This window comes from Clarias gariepinus, chromosome 26, assembly GCF_024256425.1.
Source record: "Clarias gariepinus isolate MV-2021 ecotype Netherlands chromosome 26, CGAR_prim_01v2, whole genome shotgun sequence".
In the NCBI taxonomy this organism is placed as follows: domain Eukaryota; kingdom Metazoa; phylum Chordata; class Actinopteri; order Siluriformes; family Clariidae; genus Clarias; species Clarias gariepinus.
In genome coordinates, this window is record NC_071125.1 from 17,824,668 (window position 1) to 17,844,701 (window position 20,034).

General features: G+C 38.0%; 1 protein-coding gene across 1 annotated transcript in view; it reads left to right on the forward strand.

Annotated features, from left to right (window-relative positions):
- jph1a (junctophilin 1a) overlaps positions 1 to 19,765 on the forward strand; it is a 44,323-nt gene extending 24,558 nt beyond the window's left edge. The window contains exons 3-6 of the mRNA XM_053487352.1: positions 4,115 to 4,233; positions 13,010 to 13,674; positions 13,796 to 13,893; positions 18,476 to 19,765. Of these exons, the coding sequence (XP_053343327.1) occupies positions 4,115 to 4,233; positions 13,010 to 13,674; positions 13,796 to 13,876 (865 nt within the window). The 3' untranslated portion in view covers positions 13,877 to 13,893; positions 18,476 to 19,765. The remainder of the gene's footprint in view (positions 1 to 4,114; positions 4,234 to 13,009; positions 13,675 to 13,795; positions 13,894 to 18,475) is intronic.
- Positions 19,766 to 20,034: the final 269 nt, after the last annotated feature.

Genomic DNA, 20,034 nt, shown 5'->3' on the forward strand with positions numbered 1-20,034 from the left:
GCACACACGCGTGTTATAAGAAAAATCATTGGCTCAGTTGTGATCACGTCAAAACAAGAAGCGCATGCATGATACATAATACTCGTACTCGTAAACCAAGACTTGTTCGTTTTCCAAGTCAAAATTTATTAAAAATTGTTGCTCTTCTTAAGGAACACTCGTAAAACCGAGATTTCACTGTAACAAACACATGAAGTATGAAGGTGAACAGTTAAATTGAAATTATTGACTAAAATAGTTTGCTGGCTTAAGCAGATTAAATTTGTGTAAGTATCAGTGTGTGTGTGCGTGTGTGTGTGAGCTCGTGTGCATCTGTGCGACTGGATAAGTAGAGAAAAAGTATTAATATTTCTGACCGTGCTTTCTGTTGACCTTTCAAACACCAACCAATATGCTGACCTGCCAAACCCAAAGAGGAATGATATATAGTCCTGCAGAAGAAGGAGGGAATAAATACACAGTGTGTTTAAAACACACACACACACACACACACACACAATACATCCCCTCCAGCTGCTTCCCACAGCCAAATTCAGGTCATGTGTTTTCTAATGCTAATTTATACAAACACACACACACACAACAAAGGTTGTGGCTTCAAGCAGCATTTGCATATTAATATTATGACTTGTTACCTACAATAAGTGAACGTATAACTAAACTTTATAGTTAACAAGTTTTATCTAAAATATATATATATATTTTTTGTTCAACTTACAAGGTTTACCTGAGTGGAATTTTTTGCTATTAATTTGAATAGTGTGAAACATGAATCTTTTTTTAGTTTACATGGTTTGGTTCCTTAGTCATGGTTACAGGCTTGCAGCCATGCACGCACACAAAAAGCAAAAGAGGGAGAGAGAGACACACACACACACATACACAGAATATACACATTGCAGACAGCTGAGATTTTTAAGATTTCAAGAACACACAGGTATTTTTTTTTTAATTTCAGGCTACTTATGTGGTATCTGAGATTACAATATGTGCAGTAATACCTAAAGTGCTGAAGATCAGAAAAAGAGCATTAAAACTGCTGTTCTACTTTTCTGCTCACCACAGTCGTACAGAGTGTTTAATTCCTGGTAGACTCCCTGTCAGGTTTAGACCAGTCTGCTCTTTCTCTTCTGACCTCTTTCATTTACAGGAGCACCTCGAGCTCTATTTTAGGGTCGAATCGAAAATAGGATCGTTTTTTCAATATTTTTCTTGAATCTTCCCATCCCTTCTCCAAATTCAATTAAAATCACAATAGTCAGTCAATAGTTTCCTATTATTTACAGCTAAAAGCACAACTGCAGAGCAATATCACTCTTTCTGATCACACACACGTACACACTGATCAATGTATGAATAACACATCTCGAAGATGCAGCTTCATTTTTTGACTTTGGTTCCGTTGCTCAGCCTCAATTTGCCAGATCTTGGGATGCATAGCATTCAAGTCATTCCAGTGTAGAGTCAGATCAGCTTCATAATTTACAAATGGATGTCACACGATTCACAAATATATTTAGTACTCTAATTATAAAGCTCACGCATGTTTTAAATGTACTTTGTGATCACATTTATATGTACACAGTGACAAATCTGCATTTACAAACCGCTCGCAAATTGTGAACATCCCTGTATTCTGTATTTGTGTACGGATATTTGTTTTACTTTTCTGACATGGTTTAAATCACAATACATTTAGTTTTTTTCTAAACGGGCATTCCCTGCAGCGTATAACATAACCGTAACGCTACAAATTCAGCCACTGACATGAACGTAAATTCGAGGGTACGATTTTATCAGAATCGTTATATTTGTGCAGTGTGCATGCGGACTGCTACACCTACTGTACATGCGCAAGACACACCTAATTCACACCTAATAGACTTTTTTGTGTGTGATTTACTTTCTTCATTCTATAATAACACTGAAGATTTTTAAACTATATGGCATTAGGTAATTACATAACAATAACAGTCAGCTGTTCTGAAATAGTCCTTGCAAGAACAGAGTTGTCACGTGCATTTGAAAAACCCATAAAGCACCGCGATCAAACTGTTTCTGTGTAAATTATGAAACTGATCTGACTCCATGTACATTAGATTTTAATACAAATTATGAAACAGACAAATCTACTGTCCTCCTACTCTAAAAAATGATGACGGAGGTATTGGGGACAATTAAAAAAAAAAAATTCCCATCCCATACAACTCTAGAGAACACTCTTTCACAAACCTCTTGTGACATACCTCTCATCCAAAAAAAAAAAGAAGGTGTTTCTTCTTTCAGATCTAGAACTACAGATCAATTGGTCTGTAAATGGTTTAGAGTCGTTCGCATCTTTCTGTATTTCCAGGATTGAGTTTAAAGGCGACCAAATTTGGAAAACAACGGAAGGGGAAGGTAATTAAATTGAACAAAAAAAAGAAACTGCCCAATAAAATACATGTAGAAATTAAATAATTCATAGATAAAGATAAAAACCTGCCGATTATCACTTTGGGAGCACAGTGGTGTAGTGGTTAGCACTGTGGCCTTGGACCTCCAGGGTCCGGGTTCGATTTCCGCCTCAGGGTTTATATACCTAGAGTTTGGATGTTCTCCCTATACTTGGTGTGTTTTCTCCAGGTATTGGGGGGTTTCCTCCTCCAGATCCAAATGTGTGTGTGTGTAAATGTTGATCGGAGGGCCTACCACGGTTTTAAAATGGGAATAAATACGATGATAAAAACCATTGACCTCCACGGTTTTAGTAGGACTACAGAGGTTCTTAGATAAATGGATGGATTTACTCACTTTATCGAATGACATTTATGCATTTAGCATTCTCAGGCCCATGACATCAGACAAGAAGGAGTTCAAAAAGAAATACTAGGTTTTTTTTTTCCCTTACAAGATCTCTTTTTCCATGAACTGAAACTCTTGATTAGCATCTGTGCGCTTTCATGCATCAAACTCTAAATGAGTGAGCAGGTGTACAGGTGTTCACTGAGTGTATAACAGTATGTGTGTGTGCGTACATGTAATATACTGGGTATATTATTATGTGGTTTAGGACAGTAAAAGGAAATACTGTGTCAGTAGAGTCAATAGAAAAAGCGAACATCATTACTATTGCTATTTGAGTCTTTTTAATAACTAGCTAATAGGCAGGGAACTGAATTATCCGTTTGTGAATAGGGAATAGAGAAACCGCAGGAACACCACACATACAAACACACACACACACACACACACACACACATATGCTGTACCAATTTTGTTATATATGTTCATCATAATTATAGTATAAGACAGTCCAGTAAGGTTATTTATTTATTAATTTGTAAGTTATATATGGAAATACTGAATAATCTTGTACATAATTATGCAGACATGATAAAAATATAAAACAAAATTTGTACAGCATATAATATGGTGCCTAAGACTTGTGCACAGTACTGTATGCTCGTGATGTCGTACATTCCTGTAATCAATCCTGATGGGCAAAAGAAAGTGATGGTAAATAATGGTATTAAATTTGTTTGCAAAGAAGGTGACAGGGAGGAAAAAAACATTAAATCTGTGTCTTTAACTGACTCAAGCAGTCAGAACATCTGAAATAAAAGATTATCTTAGCGCTTATCTTATTTATCATATCTGTTCAAACAAATCCCAGATGCTGCAGCTCTGATTATGTTGAACTAGTCATGAATTCTAGCATTTGGGACAGAGCTATGAATTAGATTCATCAGATGGTGGTGTGTTGGCGGGACTTTTACCATTCACAACACACCCACGCTGATGTCTATTTTGAGCAACAGTTAAAACGCATACACTTGAAATATGAACTCTTTTTTTTTGTGCATTGTGACGACTGATGATTTATGTGGCTGATATGCAGGATGACATCTCTCCCTCTTTGAATCTGCGCATGTATGTGTGTGTGTGTGTGTGTGTATATGTGTTTACATTAAGTCTATGGGCTATCCTTCATTTTACAGGGCAGAAAGAAGGGATTAGTATAACTGTTCAGTGTCTTCATGCTGCCTGTCTATTTCTAATACAAACATCTATGGTGATTGCTAATGAATTGTTTATGTGTGTGTGTTTTTGTGTATGTCTGTTTGTGCTATAGGACAACCCACGCCAGAACAAAGAGTGAATTAGCAGACCAGGCTGCAGTTGCTGCAGACCAGGAGTCAGATCTTGCGAGGGCTATAGCAAGAGAATTAGCGCCTGACTTCCAGCAACCAGGTACACATACACATGCACACGGACAAAAAAAAAAATACACACACACACACACATTAAACCTATTGTTTGCTCTAAGCACCAGGCAACTAAACCCTGCCAAATGAAATCCTCATATGATATATAATCCTGCCTGAGCATTATTTTAAATCTTATCTCGACTGCTGCTGACACATTATTGAATGCTTTACACTTCGCCTTTGAAATGAGTCACAGCCAGTGTGAGTTGAAAAGCGTCGAGGAATGACTGAGTAAAATGTGCTTAGGTGAATGATAATCTGGACATCTGGATTTGCTACAGAATAGAGCTGCTGTCATAGTGTGGTACAGTAACGAAAAGTATTCAAATTAAAATTTTATTTGTCACATAGACAGTCATACACAGTACAATATGCAGTGAAGTGCTTACACGACCACTCTTGACCTTAAAATCTGAATCATCAATAAATTATGGGGGCCTCCAAGTGGCGCAGTGCTCGCCCTATCATCCGGAGATCGGGAGTTCGATTCCCGGGTGATGCTGTAACCTCCTGCAGCCGGAGCTCTAGAGAGAGCTGATTGGCCGAGCTCTCTCAGAGGGGAGGGATGAGAGGTACTTAGTGCTCCCACATTAATCAGAGCTCACGCATGCGGAAGGAGCGGATAGCGCTGTCCTCCGAGTAACTTAGCAGTACAAATATACAAAAATGGCTGTACGAATATGAAAAATATGGAGAAATGTGCAAAAGTATGCAGAATGAAATGAAATAGAAATGTCCAAAAATGTCCAGAACGTATGCAAAATGAAATAAAATAGAAATGTCCAGGGTAAGTGCAAATGTGCATAAATGTTCAATGTTGTATCAGTGAGTGTGTGTGCCCTGCGGTGGACTTTTACATCGTTGTACTGGTGTGTGCCGGGTGTACTCCGCCTTGTGCCCCCAGTCTCCTGGGATAGGCTCCATGCCTTTCGTGACCCTTAAAGCAGTATTAAAGTTTGGAAAATGGGCTTGATGGAAATATTTCAGGCAGTATACACAAAAAAAAAAACAGCATAGTGCAAAAAAAAACAAGTCATGCCACGTCCAGGGAATCGAGAGAGCAAAACTGTCCATACTGTCTATTTGTGATTATCTATTTCTAATTTGTGCTCTCTTCCCTGTCAGTCATAGTGAGAGTCCTAGATGTCTATAAGCGCAGGTACATATAAGAGGGTTAAACGTAGCACTTTTCTTTAAAAGTGTAACACTGTCTTGGGACATGAGCAGGAGTTTAAAAGGATGCACTAGATTGGAAGCGTCTCAAAGGAAACGTGATAGCCTTTACTCTTCCCGTTCGTTAGTTGTTATACGCTAAAGGAGGTGGGCTATGGGTAGGATACAGCAGGTGTATAAATTAAAGAGGAAAATAAAATCTAGTTCCGTGAACAGGCTTCATTTACATCCTGTTTATGGGAGCGACACTAGCCCATTGTGCGGTTACCACAGTAAAGTTAAACAGAACTACACGGAATAAAACTGGGTCTTTTAATGCCTGTCTGACAATCAGAGCTTTTATTCCTCAAAATTACTTTGAGGTTTGTTAGGTTTTTCATGCCACACTGCCTAAAGGAGTTTTCTCCCACACTGCTTTCACACAATTCTGCGGAGCAGCTGAAACTGGTTTTACGGGCAGATGTAATGTAAGACCACAGCTATTGAAAGCTGTTTCTATGACTACAATGAAGCACTGTGTTTGATTTGGAAGTACACAAAGCTTTCCGAGGGACTTTAGTAGCACAGCATGTCAGCTTGTACCATAACAACACAACCATTCATGAACACCATTGGAGCAATCATTTCTTCAGTTTCAATTAATAATCTCAGTCAGCCCTGTCTGGAACCGGACTGTCTCGGCAAGTCGGGGTTTGCGATTGAATGGTGTTTAAAACTTTTCAGGAACCATGCAGTGCTGTAAAAAAGATAACTGCCCCTAAACTATTTTTTTTTTTCACGTGGAAAATTATGTGACAATAAATCCCCCCCCCCCCCAAAAAAAAAAAAAAAAAAAACAGGTTGGAAGGAAGGGCAAATACTTTTTCATGGCACTGTAATGAAAAATGAATAAATATCTCATCTCCATGAATGTGGGAGAGAGATAGATAGCTAGAAAAATAGAAAGATAGATGTGGCCTTACAATAAAAGAAAAAGTTTTTCAATTAAGCAATACTTCAAGTAAGTTTTAGGTTTATTTTTAAATTGTGAATTAAATAACATTACTGATGATAAAGATGAATGGAGCAAGAAGCGATGATTGAGGCCCACTAAAATGGATGGATGGATGGATAGATAGATAGATAGATAGATAGATAGATAGATAGATAGATAGATAGATAGATAGATGCATTTTTTCATTGACTCATAAATTGATTGATTGGTTTAAATTTTAGAAAAACCTTAAATTCCTAACTTTAAAGTTCTAAAGATACATATTAAATGATGAAACATAACTGATGATGAAGATATGAGGTGGTATGGGATTGTAAACTAAGCAAGAGCAATGACAGAAATACCAATATTCCATCAGCAGCTATTTTTGAGAAATAAATTATGGCAATAAACAAAATAAAAATGTCCATAGCACCTCTCAGAGCTGCTGAGGGGGCAGAGGTACACAGACTAACTCAAATGACCTGTTAAGAAGGTGGCAGATGATAGATGAGCAGGCTCCAGGGTTGACACAGCAGGTGGAGGCAACTGATTTAAAGATAAGGATAGAGATAGTGTAACTGACAAAATCTCTTATCTCTCCAGATAAGGTGATTACTAATTAACACTTCACGCTGCTGCCTAACAGATTACATTGCTATGTTAATATGTTTCCTTTTTCAATTTGGTGTTGCAGTGGCCAAACACTTTGCAGTACTTTAAAATAAAAATATTGTGGCCCTGTACTGTACTGTATGTGGAGCCAGGGCCATGTTAAAAAGCTGTTCTTACCTTATTAGAAAACTGCTTAAATAGAAAATTTATTTTTTTATATATATGTATAAATGTGTACGTGTATATATATATATGTTTCCTAATATTTATTTATTTCTACATTGTAAAACAATGCTGAGGGCATCCAACATATGCAATATTCTCCTTTAAACTGGTATTAAAATGTATCTGCTACTTATTCTCTGTAAAGCCTTCATAACAGCGCTAATCCAACATAATTTTAATACTGCAGGTGAGTTTTGAGGCTGGTTACTCTAAATAAACTTCTCTTCTGCAGTAGAGTTAAGTTTTGGTCATGCTTTCCTGGGAAGGTCGTCATAAGAGCCAGTTTCATCATGAAGCTTAATGGGTTTTGCAAATGCACTTGACAATACTGTTCTTGGAAGAACTATTCCAGAACAGCTGACCTTTGTGTCTTAAAATAACAACTGACTTCTGTTGTCGTTGTCGTCATTGTTGTTGTTGTTACTTAATTATATAATGCCATATGTGTTATTTCATAGTTCTAAAAAAAAAGCCGGTATTGTTGTGGAATGTACAAAATAATACACAAAAAAAGACTTGAATTAGAAGATGTATCTTAACTTTTGACTGGTGCTGTATGTACATATGTATGTATGTATGTATGTATGTATGTATCCATCCATGCAAGCTTCATACACACAGAATCAAACCCAGAACCTAAGTTCCACCCATCCTTCTAGGAACCATCCGTCCATCCACCCATCCTTCTAGGAACCTTTGTAGTCCAGCTTCCCATGGAGGCCAATGGGGACCATTGTATTTATTCTCATTTGTACGACTTTGATAGGACCTTCAGTCAACACTCACTACTGCCAATTTGGAAACACCAGTCAGCCTAATCTGCATGTCTTTGGATGGTAAGAGGAAACCGGAAAACCTGGAGGAAATTCACCAAGCACGGGGAGAACATGCAAGCTTCATACACACAGAATAAAACCCAGAACCTGGAGGTGCAGGGCGACAGTGCTAAACCTCTTAGCCACCGTGCCGCCATATGTATGTATGTGAAGACAAAAAAACGATTACTATTTACGGAAGACTTCAAGAACAGTACAGTGATGATGGGCCAGGGGTAGCTCAGTGGTTAAGGCATTGGACTACGGTTCGGAAGGTCTCAGGTTCAAACCCCACAACCACCAAGTTGCCACTGTTGGGCCCTTGAGCAAGGCACTTAACCCTCAACTACTCAGATGTGTAATGAGATAAAAATGTAAGTCGCTCTGGATAAGAGCGTCTGCCAAATGCCTAAATGTAAATGATGAGACTCTTAGTCGCAGTAAAACATTTGATTGGTTCAAATCTTTTAAAGAAGCGGTAGCTTGGATCCCACTGCAGTCGATCCCATGAACATTTAGGAAGTGGACCACCTGATCCTTGACAGTCCGATGGATAACTTGTCCACAAGAAGAAACGCATCTCTCGGTGGGAACTGAACACACAATTATTCACGGACACTACTTGCACATTGCAGCAACTTGGCTGGGAGTTATTACCACATCGCGTGTATAGTCCTGACCTTGCGCCAAGTCATGTCCACACATTTCCTGTAAGGCCAGCATTTCAAATGTGAAGGAGGCAGTCCAGTCATGGCTCCAAACTCTCTACATTAATGATATCCAAGCAGGATACATGCATTGGTGTAGCACATGATTATATAGGGAAATAAAGGGAGTTTTTCCTCTCATTGCTGCGCTGTTATTCTGCACAATCAAAAGTCTTGTTTTCACTATACGTTCACTATCACATACGTATTTTTGCATGTATAGTTACTGTTATATGTTTTGTTAACTCTTTTACATGAGATTATTTAGAGAAAAGAGTTTAATTAACATCTAACCACATTATATTAGGCCTCTTAAATGTAAATTAAGAGCAGATCACAAAACTAAATAAGCGTCACACAGTCTGTGTACAGCTGACGGAGACATTTCCCGTTCATCTGCTCTGGTTAAATTATCTTTTCCTGTGAACAATTAGCAGACAGTTGTTAAAATCTTGATCTCAGGTGGTAATGTGTTGCTTTTTTTTGTTGGCACTCCTCCTTAACGCTACACTTACATTTGTGAAGTCTTGTTAATAACTCGTTATAAAGCACTTTGGACAGCTCCTAAGATGTCAAGTTGTGCCAGGATCCGTCCTGAAGTGCTTTTTGGATTCACTTTCGGCAGGAACAAAATAGATAACTTTTGAAGCAAAAATTCACCTGAACAACTTGCATAATAATTTTCACAATGAACCAGATCTTCAGTTAATATACAGAGGCAAAACAAGTATTTAGTCAGCCACCAATTGTGCAAGTTCTTCCACTTAAAAAGATGAGAGAGGCCTGAAATGTTTATCATAGGTATATCTCAACTATGAGAGCCAAATAAGAAGAAAAAATTCCAGAAAATCACATTGTAGGATTTTTAAAGAATTAATTTGCAAATTATGTTGGAAAATAAGTATTTGGTCAATAACAAAATTTAATCTCAATAATTTGTTATATACACTTTGTTGGCGGAGGTCAAATGTTTCTGTAAGTCTTCACAAGGTTTTCACACACTTCTGTTGGTATTTTGGCCCATTCCTCCATGCAGATCTCCTCTAAAGCAGTGATTTTTTAGGGCTGTCGCTGGGCAACACAGACTTTAAACTCCCTCCAAAGATTTTCTATGGGGTTGAGATCTGGAGACTGGCTAGGCCACTCCAGAACCTTGAAATGCTTCTTATGAAGCCACTACTTCGTTGCCCGGGCGGTGTGTTTGGGATCATTGTCATGCTGAAAGACCCAGCCACATTTCATTGTCACTGCAGAATTTAAGTCCCTGGCGGTGCCGTGTGTTACTGATGGTAGCCTTTGTTACTTTGGTCCCAGCTCTCTGCAGGTCATTCCCTAGGTTCCCCCGTGTGGTTCTGGGATTTTTGCTCACAGTTCTTGTGATCTTTTTGCCCCCCTGAGGTGAGATCTTGCGTGGTGCTGCAGATCGAGGGAGATTATCAGTGGTCTTGTATGTTTTTCATTTTCCAATAATTGCTCCCACAGTTGATTTCTTCACACCAAGCTGCTTACCTATTGCAGATTCAGTCTCCCCAGCTTGGTGCAGTTGTACAATTTTGTTTAAGGTGTCCCTCGACAGCTCTTGGATCTTGGCCATAGTGGAGTTTGGAGTGTGACTGTCTTTTATACTGATCAAACAGATGCCATTAATACAGGTAACGAGTGGAGGACAGATGAGCCTCTTAAAGAAGTTACAGGTCTGTGAGAGCCAGAAATCTTGCTTGTTTGTACTGTAGGTGACCAAATACTTATTTTCCACTATAAAAAATCCTACAATCTGATTTTCTGAATGTGTTTCTTCTTATTTTGTCTCTTATAGTTGAGGTATACCTATGAGGAAAATTACAGGCTTCTCTCATCTTTTTAAGTGGGAGAACGTGCACAATTGGTGGCTGACTAAATACTTTTTGTGCCCCACTGTAATCTTCTATAGCACTTATCCCTTTGTGAGGTGGCAGGGATCTAAAGCCCATCACTTTATGGGCGCCAACCTATGACACTCAGTCATATACTAATGGCAACTTGAAAACACCAATCAGCCTACAAATGATGTCTCTGGACTGTGGGAGTAAACTGAAGTCCCTGGAGGAAACACACCGACTCTTGAGGTGTTACATGACAGTACTAACCACTAAGCCATTGTCCTGTTTCATTGGTGTCCAGAATGTATTTAATGGATGTATTAGGTTTAATCTTCCGATGGTGGTGCGGTTGGGAGTTATACCTTTGCTTCATTTCTACACAAAGAGTGTAATCTTTTATGAGTGATACAGTCTGTTTATGTCTTTCACCTCCAAACCTTTCCGCTTGGCTTGAACAGGTCCAAAAAGTTAAAATTTTCATGCTCGTGAAGGTTAGCCAAGATGAGATACCCCACCTTGTAGCGGCATTGCATTCCAACGTTTGCAAAACCAAAGTCTCCACAATTTTTGCACTGGTTTTCCCATTAATATGACTGAACATTGATGGTGAATGGAGAGTGAGAAAAAAAATGGAGAGTTGGTGTAACAACTCTAGCAAAGTGTTCTTGCAGGAATTCCAAAAGTACAGAGCCAGCCAATAAATTAGACCCAGAATCAATAAAATGGCAAATATTTATATACATGGAAATGTGTTTAATAGTGGAATTGCCCTTTAAGAAGAAGAATATTTATGTCTGCTGGATGAATTACACCCTGTGTTTGGACAGCCCTCTTTTGTTTATTGTAATCTCGCCCATAAATTATGCTATAAACATCACTAAGAATTAATACCTGCACGTGCGACTGACATTTACATTAGATTAGCACAGAAGTGTATGACAGCAGTGACCTTTCTGCAGAGCAGAGCCTGCTGCGTCCACATCTGAAATCGCCATGTCGGAATGGCTGCAATTGCAGAACGGCGATCGAGTCCCTGACTCACAGCAGCTGTCCATTCCTTCACTCAGACCTGTGAACATGTGACCTCAACCCCTCTTTATTCTATCCTCCCTCTCTCTCTCTCATTCTATTCTCTACCCTTTCGTGCAAGGTGCATACTTTACAGAAAAAGGCCACTTAAATACCCTCATGTAGGAGCAAAGAGATTTGTACTGTATGCCATTATTCGCCTTCCTATTGATTATTATTTATTTCTATATCCATTCAGTTGTAGTGACTGTGCATGAAGCCTGTATTGTACGTGAACAGGAATGCTGCTGCCTCTTTAGTAAGGGATAGATCTTAAACCATCTTTGCAGGTCATAGCATATTTTAATCCATCAGTTTAAAAAAAAAATGCACTCGTATGTTTCTGCTAAAATTTCAAAGGTTTTGATAACACTCTCCTGGGATGGTGGCGTCCTAGATTTGTGAGTGTAGCTGCAGGAATTCGTGCCCAATTAGCCACAAGAGCATTAGTAAGGTCAGACACTAACGTCAAACGGGAAAACCTGGGGTCCAATTGGCGTTCCAGGTCATCCCAAAGGTGTTCAGTGGGGTTGAGGTCAGGGCTCCGTGCAGGACACTCCAGTTCTTTCATTCCAACCTTGACAAACTTTGCCTACATGAAGCTCGCTCCACACACAGGGGCAATGTCAAGCCGGATGAGGTTTGTGCCTCTTAGTTCATTTGAAGGGTCAGAAGATTAGACTGAGGCTTTTAATCATATCGGACTGCACATTGGAACATTAATAAAAGATGGCTAATACGATAAAGATAATAAATATGTTAATATACTGTATATTATTTATAAATTGAAAAAAACAGACTGATACGCTGATTATTATTGAGTAACTGCATGCAATCATGATTAAAAAAGACATTAATTTCTTCAAGCATTCAGTGTTACCCTTGTTATAATTAAATTACACAGGATTAGGTCGTTCTGTGATGTCATAATTCTCTGAAATACCATATTGCCCTTCCATGGGGTATGTTACTGTTTATTATTCATTTTAAATTTAAAGTGATTTTGATTTATGGACCAGCTCTAAAACCAGTACAGAGTCTGTAATTTGGCAAGATAATTTGTGTTTTTTATATCTATATCTCTACAACAAGCTTTACTCTTTAGAAAATAAAGTTCTCAGTTTTTTTTTTACATATTGCTCTGTAAAAACTGTACCACATTCATATTAATAAGAAATAAAACACCAAGTGCACATCATCTTGCACTTTAATACGCAATCACAGTGAATCACAGATTGAGATGAAAGCATCAGTAGAAATCTTTTCTTGAACTTCTGTGTTAACGCTTCAGTTTAATGTCGATCTTCTGTTCCTGCTCTTACAGGCCTTGAGTACATTAAACAAAATTTCACCGAGCATGTAGAGGAGATTAAAGAATCCCCACCTGTGGAGGAGAAGAAGGAGGAGAAAGAGAAATCATCAAGCAGTCCTTTCTATCGCCGCGGCACAACTCCATCGCACTCGCCTGGCCACAGCCCAACTCCCTCACCTCCATTATCACCAGCAAAGAAAACTCAACAAACAAGTACCAGCGTGACACGAAAAATCAGCAAAGAAAGCAGTTCAGCAACTCGGAAGATTAGCAAAGACAACAGCGCTACATATCCCAGGATTAGCAAAGACGAAAGAGCAACCATCGTATCTGAGATCAGCAAAGCTCCCCCCACCATCAAAATTCAAGAAGTTGCGCCACCAAAGCCGCCCAAGCTCAACGAACCGTCAGGAAACGGCCAATTACACGCTGCTTATCATAGCTATTACGTGAAAACACAAAAGACCATCCCTCCGCCTGAAGAACCGGAGGATGAAGAGCCTGAAATGACCCAGTCCAGTTTAGCTCGGATGCCACCACCTCCGAAGTTAGCGCAGTCACCATCACCAAAACTAGAGACACAGCTCAGGAAACAAGACAGCATAAAACCAAAGAGTCTCGCTGAAACCAAGAAAGCCAGTGTGGAGATCACGAATGGGGTTTTAGAAAATAATACGGTAAGCATTGTCCCTTCTGCTGTGTAAAAAATAAAAAAATTATATAGCACACCTTGTGAGATATCCTTTGAGGAATTATGGCTCCTTCTGGTTTAAATATTTGTCTAATTTACATTTTCAGGGTCCGAATCCTATTTTGGTTGCCATGGTGATGCTCTTAAATATTGGATTGGCCATTATTTTTGTACACTTTTTGACATGATCGCACCGTAGTTTCAGGTAAGACACAACTTGTTGATCCTAAAACTTGACTTATATTAAATGTGATTTATTGGAAATGTAATCACAGTTCTCTGGATCATGAATCAATAAAATGTGATTTGCATATGCAGATGTGCCAGCATTTACGGTTTATCAGAAGTATTTATGAGTGGCGTTCGAGTCACACCAGGACTTGTGATGAAATTTCTTGTTGAATAAAGTAAAACATTTAAATGGTGTTAAAGGAGGCCGTACTTTAGTGTCTCAAAGCCAATACAGTTTTTCCTGTGAACATTCGGTAACTGGAGATCGACAAATTTTGTCCCCAACTTGTCCCTAACTTGGGAAGAGACGCATCTGTCTGTGGGAGCTGTACACACAATCATTTTTAAACACCACTTACAGGAACTCGACTGAGACTGCCACATCCCCGTACAGTCCTGACCTCTCTCCAAGCCGTTTTCACATATTTGGGCCATTAAAGGAGCTCCTGGGAGGCAGTCCAATCATGGCTTCAGCGTACTGAGAAAAATTTCTGTCTTGAGAGTATCCAAGCACTAGTGAAACACTGTGATGAAGTGCAGTGTGCAATGAAGTGTAGCAGGGGGTTATACTGTATAAATAAATACAGGTAGTTTTTACTCTCGTAACTGGGTTCTGTTGTTTTGCACAATCAAAAGTCCCGGATTGACTTGAACATCTCCGTACAAATTTTGACTCTTTGCTACAATGATATCAGAGCAACCTTTACACCAAAATAGGTCACACCTTTTTGTGCATTTTCAGCTGAGGTACTGGTTAGACCAAATTTAGTGAAAGCCAGTTCATTAAAAAAGGAACACATGGTCTTTTTAATCAGTAAAGAAAGACACATTTGTTATTTCCGTACTGTTGTTTGGAAAGGTAGCTAGTAACTAGTGCGCACTAGCTCCTGTAGTTCTTGCCATCATAGGACAGCTACCAACTGGGAACGGTGAGACTTAAGACAAACCAATCTTTTCGAACAAATGTCTACAATTGGCTAGTGTTGCTGTTATTAACAGGAGAACAGTAACACCCTGAGGTCCACAAGTAACAGGCAGTTATGTCCTCTTGTACTTGTAAACTTGTGGCATCTTCAATAATCAAACTTGCGACTTCCTGAAAGTAGAGTCAATGCTATTTCACTTGGGAGCGCAATCATTTTTTATCTTTTTGAGATTTTTTTTTTTTTTATGTAAAAATAATGAATAATTTTTTGTTTTTTAAAATAACAGTAGTTTTCTTTTACAACAGTTGTAGACAATGTGTTATTACATGGATATAAACAGGACACTTCTGCATATGCAAAAGAAGGAAATTGCACCTCTTGTTAAACTAATGCCGTCCAAATAAGGCTAAAGTTTCTGCAGAAGCACTTGTTAATGACCCCCATAATTATGATATTTAATGGTGAACCCTGCAGGTCAACGGTTAGATACTTCAACTCAACTTTTTCATGCAGTGTGTAATAATTGTTCTCTGCTCTTCTGATCATAGGCTTGTTGTTGCCTGGATATTTTTGGTTGGCGGACTATGACACAGGTGTTTAAAGGTGACTGATCGACTTACACATCAGTGCCACTGCTGTGAGAATAATCCACCATCCAAATAGTATCTGGTCAGCAGCACTAGATCTTTACATTGATGGATGGGGTTGAAAAGGGGAGTAATAAATTATGCAGAGCAACAGATGGGCTAGAGACAGTGGCTGTTCATCTACAAAGTGGCTGTTACATTAGGTGCAGCTACAGGTTTAGGTTTTTGAACAATCTACAGGGTGGGCCAAATGTCTGGATACAAAGGCAAAAATGTATTTTAAAAAATATATATAATGATTTTGTAGCACTTGTGTAAATACTGAATACAAGAACATTGAACATTTCTTAAATCGCTGACATCCACTAAGGCAAATAATGGAAAAAAAAATAATAATATATATTTTTTTAAAACACATTTTTTCATCGGAGAAGAATTAATGCTTTGTTTCACATGCAAAAATAGGCCTTTTCCAAATGGTTGTCACTTTATGGTAAAAGTATTGATACATTTACAAATACCCCAAAATAAAGAAAGAAGGAAAGAAAAAATAAAAGAAAATATAGAGCCTCTTTGGTAGATAACTTTAAGCAGAACGCTAAACTTTAAGCAGAACGCTAAAAGGATAAATTATCAGAAGGGGTTTTGTTATATGCAAAGATGATTCCCTTCCTTTATTTAAACAGTTCTTCTGGGACAATTCTAATTGACAATCTACTGACTTCACATGAGGTTAAAGAAAAAAAGTCAGCTGGTGTTGGGTCTGGTTTTATTCTATCTTCAATTGTCAGTTTCAAAGGCACTCCGATTTCTGATTTTTGATAAGGGAGTGGGAGGACTGCACTATCCATTTGAGCGGATTGGCTAGTGTAACTTGTAGTGATGGGAAGTGTGAATCATTTTAGTGACTCTGTTCCTTGAATCTCGTTCATCAAAATGAACGAATCTTTTTTTGAGTCATTTAGTTCATTTTGTTCTTTTGATCAGAACTTCAAAAAGACCCCCAATACATCTACATACACAAATTTTGTCTATAGTTCCAGTAATGAAAATATTACAATGCAGCTAAGGACATGTTATAATAAACAGATTAAGTAGCTGACCTCTCATATCTTCCAGAGTCGTTCGTTCTTTTGAATCTATTGCACCGCATAGCGTCTATGGGAGTCACATGAGAACGGAACCAACGACTCGGGACTTGAAGACTCATTGAGGAGAATCGTTCATTTCTGTTTCCTGTGTACTGAACTGCATAGCGTCTATGGGAGTCACATGACAAAGGAACAAACAACTCGGAATAGAAGAGTCATTAAGAAAGAATCGCTTAATTTCTGTACATAATCTACGGATGTTTTGCGATGATTTGCACATGCTCGCCCAGTAGAAAATTAACGAAATCACTCTCCGAGACTGCTCGTTCTTCTGAGTCATGTTAAAGATTCGTTCAAAAAGAACAAATCGTTCATGAACGACCTATTACTAGTCACTTGTTGCGAGAGTCTAAATTATCTTCCCACTCCCCAAAAACATGATGAATCTGCTCCCTACATTCCCAGCTACAGAAGGCTTCAGTGGGAATCAGCAAGGAATCAGATGTACCACTGCATTGTTTCCGGTCACCAGCTGGAATATATATGAAATTTAATTTAAGGAGACATGCCTGTGGATCCTGACTTTAGAGCCACCCTGTATGTTTTAACATTTTTAAATGACTTGATAATGTAAAAGATATAATTGAACCGAGAATTGTTCATATTAAAATGCCTTTAAATAAAAGGTGCACATTAATACGTTTATTCAAATGCATCATAATTTCAGAATGGTGGATGAGTTTAAAAAATAAACAGATAAAAAAAAGTTTTTTTTTTGGTTTCAAGGTCTCTAGGTAAGAGTAAAATGGGAAAATGACAATCTGTGGTGTTGTGTTTTTGGGGAGAAAAAAATGTTGAATAGTGTAAATATAATAGATGTTATAATGAAAGGATAACAGAAACTATACTGTCTTACAAATGTTCCACTGCATAACATGTACGAGGGCCGTTCAAGTCAAACTGGGATTTCGGTTACAGAAGATCAATCAAGCACAGTACAGTGATGAGGTAAAACATTTGAATGGTGCAAACATTTTAAAGAAGGCAGTACGTCCATAGGAATGACAGTCCCGGGTGAGGTGGCTCAGAGCCTGCTGCAGGTGATCAGACGCCTGATCCTTGAGAACCGACAGATAACATGTCAGTGTGCAGGAGAGACGCAGCTGTCTGTCCAAACTGTACACACAATCATCTACGAACACCACTTGCACATCACAGTAACTCGGCTGGGAGTGCCACATCCCCTGTGCAGTCCTGACCTTGCTCCAAGCCGGTTTCACATGCTTTGGCCAAAAATGAAGCAGGCACTTCTTCGATAGTATCCAAGCACTAGTGAAACACAGGGCTAAGTGCATTAGTGTAGCAGGGTAACTGCAATCTGTTATTGTGTTTAATTAAAAGTCCTTTGACTTGAATGCCCCTGTATTATTTATTATTAAATAAAAAAAAGGTTAATAGTTGTCAAATCACTATAGTATAGGAGGAATGAAACATATCATTTTGCTGGTATAGGAAAATGGCTTGCTTGCAAGTGACTATCTCATCATATATTATTTTCCAGCATAAGATTAATGTTTTATTACTTAGTGGATTGATAAATGTTTTAAATTCGTGGAATTATATTTAATGGGAACAATCAAAATCTAATCAATTAAGAAAAGACTTTATGTCCAAATATTTATATATATTTATATACTTTACATCTGTGGAAGTAATAATGAGTAAACTGTCAAACTGTAATAAAACGTAAGACACTTAAACTGTTCAAAATCTTCTGACTTTGACTTTTGAAAAACATTTGACTGACTTTTAATTGGGACAGTCATTCTAATTTGCCCTTTAAGATGTGTTTTATATTTTCTCCATATACTAGTCCAAGTAAAAATGGAGCACTACACAATATTTCTTTCTTCTCTGCAAGCTGTAACCTTCTACTCCTTTTTATTCCTCAGTCATGGAAATAACACGGTGTTACATTAAACTGGCGCTGGTCTTTGGCCGTGGAGCAACAAAGGAAGTTTTGGGGGAAAAAAGAACGCCTTTTGGAGGACAACGTAACTTTTTTCATGGCTCGTTAAGCCATGTGAACGACTGACTGTTAGAAAAAAGGAAAAATGAAAAAAAAAAGAAAAATGCAACGAGGAAAAAAGGAGAGATGTGTGTGAGAAAGAGTTTAGGGTGTGCTGATCCGAGCTGGCCACTATGTGTGGAAACGTTCGGTGCACTTTTACATGACAGGCACAAACAGCTGCCTCGTTTCTTCCCCGTCTGACGTGTCGGGTTCGGGAGATTTATGCTCAGTGCCAGAGGAATGTGTTCAGTGGACTTTCCACGCTAGTCAGAGAAAAACGAACACGCACCACGGCCTCCATCGCCAGTCTTATAGCATTACACAAGCGTAACTGTAACTGTGGGTAGGCATGTGCTCGATATAATCTCAGTTTTATGATATTAAAATACATAAAAATACTGCTTTCAAAAAAGTTTTGTTTTAAATATTATTTATCAGACAATATTCTCCAGGGTTTATCCTGGGCAGAAAATATTCCACATAACAATAATGTGATGCGTGTTAAATATTGTGTGAGATATATCATATAACTGATTATCAGCACATGTCTGTTTGCAGGATCATGCTCTGTTGCATGGTGGCTTTTCATTCATCTTTCTGTTGTCCTCATGCACTCAGTCGAGAATGTATTTCAGTTCCCTCTTTGTTGTTTTTTCTTTCTATGTTGCTGTAGATTTTTTTTTGTTTTCAAAAGAAAAAGAAGAGGATGCTATTGTATAAAATGTGCAATATTTTAAATACATTTATCACACCATACAAGGGCCTTTAGCCAACAGCTCACTTTGTTCCATAATTGATTGCGAAAGAATCAAAGGAAACGAAAAAGCGATATGACGTTTAACACGGAGAGGATTGTCTACTGTAATAGGTAATGCCATGCGCAAAGCCACATGAAGGAGTATTGTTTACTAAAATGTAAAGGAGGTGAAAGTGTTTATGCTGTACGTATTTGCAAATTGAGCATTGCTTACTATGCATGCAAGTTTTTTGATTTGGTGCGCCAACATTCATGCAAACGAATAGGCACGTGCGGATAATCATGGTTTTAATTCATCAGTTTATCATTGTGCTGCACAATTAATTGCATATAAAGTGAAATCATAAACTGTGGACCTCTGCTTTCATTTGATGCCAAAAGGCAGGTAATATACGCACAGTCGTGAAGAGTTTGTCACTAATTTATGTGTATATATATATATATATATATAAATATTTATATATATAAATATATATATAATATATTTATATATATATATATATATATTTATATATATATATATATAAATTATATATATATATATATATATATATATATATATAATTTTAAATTGATAAATAAAGATTAGCAAATATCCTCTTAACAAGATTATATATCTCCAGGTATCTGATGGTAGCCTATATGCCTATAGAAATATGATTGATTACAAAAAATTAACATTT